General features: G+C 39.3%; 1 protein-coding gene across 1 annotated transcript; it reads left to right on the plus strand.

Annotated features, from left to right (window-relative positions):
* The first annotated feature begins 1,105 nt into the window (after positions 1-1,105).
* Positions 1,106-4,957, plus strand: LOC308330607 (uncharacterized protein). The gene is made up of 6 exons (XM_080785547.1): positions 1,106-1,185; positions 1,672-1,732; positions 2,846-3,088; positions 3,383-3,426; positions 3,755-4,035; positions 4,451-4,957. The coding sequence occupies exons 2-5, from the start codon at positions 1,717-1,719 to the stop codon at positions 4,031-4,033; spliced, it is 582 nt and encodes a 193-aa protein (XP_080641673.1). The 5' UTR covers positions 1,106-1,185; positions 1,672-1,716; the 3' UTR covers positions 4,034-4,035; positions 4,451-4,957.
* The last annotated feature ends 525 nt before the right edge of the window (positions 4,958-5,482 follow it).

The raw sequence follows: 5,482 nt of genomic DNA on the forward strand, positions 1-5,482 counted from the left end.
GGAAAGGGTCCAGCTGTGACCTGACAGCTGGCATACAAAGATTGAAAACAAACAAACACAGAGGTAAGGTACAGATTCATGCAAAAGAAGAATGCCAAATAGTATCAGGGAATCAGAAGAATGACCAATCTGGGAATAAATGTGTTTGTAAAGGTGTCTAGTAACACATCTCAAGACTGCTCCCTAGATGTCTGTGACATCTGCTGAAAGTTGGCCAGGGTACCATTGATAATACTATAATATCTTTCGTTCTGCTTTAAGTAGCATGTGGCGGGTCAACCTAGGGCCGCACAATCTCGATGCATTGTGAGCTTGTAGATCTGCTATTTTAAAATAGAAGATCTACAAGCTCAGATCTACAATCTCACAATGTGTGCATCGTGACACATTGTGAGCTTGTAGATCTGCTATTTTCAAAAGATTATTATACATTTGAAAACTTGAAATGAGACATTCCTCATATTGACTACTTTCTACTTTTGGTCATTTAAAGTACATTTGGATGCCAATACTTTGTACTTTTACTCATACATTTTGAATTCCTGACTTTTACTTGTAACAGAGTATTTCTATATTGCAGTATTGATACTTTTACTTAAGTAAATAATGTGAGTACTTTTTCCACCACTGCCACTACTTTAAGTCAAGTAAAGAATGTGACTGGGCAGCCTTTGGTGTATAATGGAGTCGGAACATTTAACCTCGACCTCCCAGTCTCAGGGCGGACACTCTAACCACAAGGCCAGTAAGGCCACTGAGCTGGTTCAATCAATATAGTACACACGGTAAAAGTACTCACTATGCAAGATTGTCCCGTTTCACAAGTTATCTCATATGTATTTTCAAATAGCCAAAGTTTAAATAGGGCTGAAGTGGTAAATCTACAAATCTAACTAGTAAAGTTTTCAAGTAATTGTAGTGGAGTAAAAGTGCAATATTTGCCTCTGGGTTGTTAGTGGAGTAGAGGTAAAACCATTGATATTTGTAAATACTCCTAAAAATGGCACAGTACAGTAGGCCTACTTGAAGTTAGTTACATTCACACAGTCAAACTCCACCCTTCTCCATACAGCTCTTGAACCCTGAGCTTTGGACACAGTCAGCAGCAGCACTAAAGGAGATGAGATAGATATACGTTTCTACCAACTGACAGAACTGGATCATTCACACCTCATTCATTACATGGTAAGCACCTAATCTAATAAAATATGTACATGAAGCCAAAAAGTTGTTGGGAAGAAACCTATATCAAACTTTGTATTATGACTGTTAATGTTACTTCCTCATAATTTACGAGGAAGTGGGTCATATATGTCTTGAGTCTTTGACAGCATTTATGAAGTGTAAATATCACACTTTATGAAGTGTGATATTTATACGGTGCTGTGTGCACTCTTCATGGTGACTTAGGGTTTGGATTGTGCCAATAGGATAATGCAACCGCCTTCCAATATGTTTTAAAATCCTTCTTTAGTCCAATAATTATGCTGATGAAAGTGAAAATGAAAGTATCATGAATACTTTAATGACTTGCATAATGAGGCTGAAAAACAAAAAGGTGCGGCCTCTATGCCTGTACCTCACTGACAAGTGTCCACCATGTAGAATAAAAGTATTTGCAAACAAATTTGAAACATTTTGGATTTCTGACAACAAGATGTTGTCCATCAGGTTGCTGCATGTTGACGGCTTGAAGCAATACACATCCGTGGTGCAATGGACGCAGAAAAAGGTGAGCATTTTCCATCCTTGGTACAGTTCAGTAGTAATCTCAGCAAGGCAGATGGCTTCTTGGTTAGAGTGGGTGACAATATTATCACACGTAAAGATGAAATTACCTACCAAGGTTCCATCCTGGAGGCTAATCTTTCCGGTGATAAAATGGCCACCAACGTAATAAAAAAGTCAACCAAAGAACAAGATTCCTTTAAAGGATCTACTCACTGGTCAACAAAAACACCTTGAAGACCTTAACAGGAGCCCTCGTACAAGGTTTCTTTGACTATGCATGCACCTCCTGGTACCACACCACATCAAAGGCCCTTAAAACAAGGCTCCAGACTTTCCAAAACAAACTGGTCAGGCTCCGACTTGGAGCCACCTCACCCCTGCCCACTTTGACAGGCTGGAATGGCTTAGAGTCGACGACAGAGTACAGCATCTTGCAATGGTTCTGGTCCACAAGATTCGATACACCACCAAGATACCCATGTAACTGTCAAGATACTTCCTTAATGTTAACAAAGTCCACACCCACAACACCACCAGAGAGAGTGCAACGAACCATGTACAACCCAGATTCGGCACAAACAAGGGACTAAATTATTTTCGCTCCTATGCCACCAAAATGTGGAATGCCCTACCAACAGTCATTAAGACATGCAAATCCCATGACTTTACCTCCTTTATGATGAATTCCTGTTCTGTTCTTTGGATATATAGAAATGTCTATTTGTACGTCTCTAAATGTTTTGATGAATTAAACAAGGTGGACCCTCTTGTAAACAAGTGTAATGCTTAATTGGGTCGTCCACTCACAGTTAACAGTCTTTGTATTGAGTTTGTGCTTGAACTGTAATTCTGCAAACAAATATTTAGATCAATCAATCAATACTTGAGGTGATAGAGAGTACAGTATATTGTAGTTTAGTTGACCGGTTCTAGCTTTTGTATGTTAGGGTGTACACTAGTACATCCGTTTCCAAAACTATGAATGTATAGGACCAGCTGTTGTTGTGCTATACTATTTATGAGGCAGATGTAGAGATGAGAGCTTTATTTTTTATTGAAATGGCAATAACATTCTGTGATGCATTTATGCACTCTCCCTTTCTCTTGCAAACAGCACGTTATGTGATGGAGCACAGGGCACGGTTGACTCAAGATGTGTCTGCAGTCATGCCTATAGTAGACAGTCTAGGGAACAGGGTCTATTCTGAACTCTACACCGAGATTCTAGGTGAGAAGACAAGACAGCAGCAGATGAGGATACTGTATGTCCAGCTGCTACAACCAGGAACATCAACAATCCGTGCAGAATTTTACAATGCAGTAAAAGAACACCAACCCTTCCTGCTGGAGAAAAATGGTAAGATGTTCTACTATATTACTTTTTATTTTTAGAATAGGTATATAACTTTATTCTTTAATAAATAAATACATTTTGAAAAGCCTATCGAAATATTGTTATATGTAACATATAGTAGTTGGGGTCCATAAATGTCAACATGTGTGGTTTGCAGAAACATACAATGCCAATTGCCAACGTTTCACGCCATGGCTTTGTTTGGAGGCTAGCCTAGCCACCAATAAGATAAGAGGGTCTTTTTGTCTGTCTATGTAGGCTACTGTATGTATAAGAAATGCCCACCTCTTTCAACAGCAGTGTCAAGAGAAGAGACCATGGACCGTGTGTCCTCGCAGCAGGTACAGTAAATGGCTTCAACCTACAGTAGTGCTGTCCAAAGATATTTTACATTATAAAATCAAGATATCTGTTATCTGTTATGTCCATTACAGCACCTATCAGACACCTTCAGAAACATGTCAAAACTGCTTTTTCACATAGTCTGCTTTTTCACATTAGCCCTTAGATATTTTTGCTTTAAATAGGGTACATAACATAACAGAAATGCACATTAATTTGTATTCCCTGCATATTTATTTCAACTGAAGCTTGAGTTCAGTCTCTTCACAAGGATGCATGCATTAAGTGAACAAAGCAGAGACGTTAACCATCATCTATTTGTACCAGGATTCAACCCTGCAGGGGACTCTCGAGGAACGTATCTTTGATGCTCTGAGCGAGCTGACTGAGAAGGAGTTTGATGATTTCCGCTGGTGGCTGCGAAAACCAGGACCTCTGGAAGGCCTGCAGCCTATCCAGACGGACCACCTGGAGAAAGCCAACAAGACAAGGACCGCCGATCTGATCGTGCAGACGTACACCAATAAAGGAGAGAAGATAATGGTGAATGTACTGGGGAAGATTAAACGCTATGATCTGCAGGGGAAGTTTGGAAGCATACCCTAAAGGTAAGTGAAGAAGATCTGCTTGACATGTTCATGTTGATGTCTGCCTGCCTGCCTGCCTGCCTCTCCAGCTCTTTAGTAAACATGGTTTGAGAGATCTCATACAGGATACAGCATAAACAAGTACAATTGGACGTGATGAAATGGATTTTTTTTTAACGAGCAGACAAAATTGAAACTGGAACACTATAAAATTGAAGCCGATAAATGGGTTCTTGGTTCAGATTGGATGGAATTGGCAACCCACCTGTATTTTATGTTTATTAAGAGCTGGAGAGACGGGGGTCACGGTGTGATCCCTTGATATTGAACAAAGACTCTAGTCAATAGCAATGAACTATCACATTTAAACACAAAGTATCAGCTGCTACACCTGACTTTAATTGTAAATGACAACAACGCATTGTTTTTCCTCCAGGTCGTCCAAGGCAGCGGCACGAATCAGATGTAAGATGCAGAGATCAGATTTTGTGGTTAATACTACTCACCACCTACAATTATCAACACCACTATGTCACAACAGTAACACGCTGCATTGGCGACACATAGTGAGCTTGTAGATCAGTTATTTTGATCACAATTCTTTTGTACTTTTAAGGTCCCTGCACAGTGCACACTGCTGCGTTTTTCCTTTAAAACCACCCTCATAACTTCTTCCCATGCACAACCTCTTTTTCCTCTGTCTACTACTATTTTTGAGGGGCGCCAGCCCCTCCCATATTCAGCTATTAGTGTAGATTTCTGTCCTACACAAACATTACATTCTCATTGACAATGACTGGATAATTTTACGTCAGTGTTTGAAATGGCCAAACCTGCCTACCGATGATGTCACTGGTAGACAGGTTTCTACTGTCCACACCCTCCTCTTATAGATAGAAATGGTGTCTTTAATGAGGATTTTATGAATGATGGTTGAAAATGGCTGAAGTGCTCCTTTTTATCATATTTTGTAGCTCCTATTTTCTTTTCTTTTTGATAGATTGACATTGTGATTGATACAATGCATATTTGTACATATCTGTCAAAAGGATGAAAGACAATAGCTTGCAAGCTTATTTCCATTGTCGTCCTTTAAGTGTATGGTGAGTGTCTAATTAAATAAATATCAAATATCTAAAAATGTAATCAAGCAACTGTCTGGGGTGCACACAAAAGCAAGAGTAGACGTTGCAATGACCCAAGAGTGTTTGTTCCCCTCCAGAACAGAAATATATATTGTTTATTATTTTTGGAATATCAATATTGTAGTCCTACATACTTAAACCTAGAAACCCCATTCACACTTTTTATAATTCAGCTTACTGTGGGCACACATGCTGGAACTTTTTACTTTGAAATGTTTTGTAGTTATTTAACTTAAATGCCCAATGTTTTCTCAATGGCAATAGCACACACTTTGGCATGCTACTAGTCCTACATACTTACACCTAGAAACCCCATTGAAACC

Source organism: Protomyctophum bolini, assembly GCF_963924005.1.
Source record: "Protomyctophum bolini genome assembly, chromosome: 16".
In the NCBI taxonomy this organism is placed as follows: Eukaryota; Metazoa; Chordata; class Actinopteri; order Myctophiformes; family Myctophidae; genus Protomyctophum; species Protomyctophum bolini.

Bases quoted from the DNA above. Each gene is read 5' to 3' on its own strand.
- LOC308330607 (XM_080785547.1), top strand. The intron at 3,089-3,382 runs GTAAGATGTTCT...CTCTTTCAACAG, and splicing joins CTTCCTGCTGGAGAAAAATG to CAGTGTCAAGAGAAGAGACC. The intron at 3,427-3,754 runs GTACAGTAAATG...TATTTGTACCAG, and splicing joins ACCGTGTGTCCTCGCAGCAG to GATTCAACCCTGCAGGGGAC.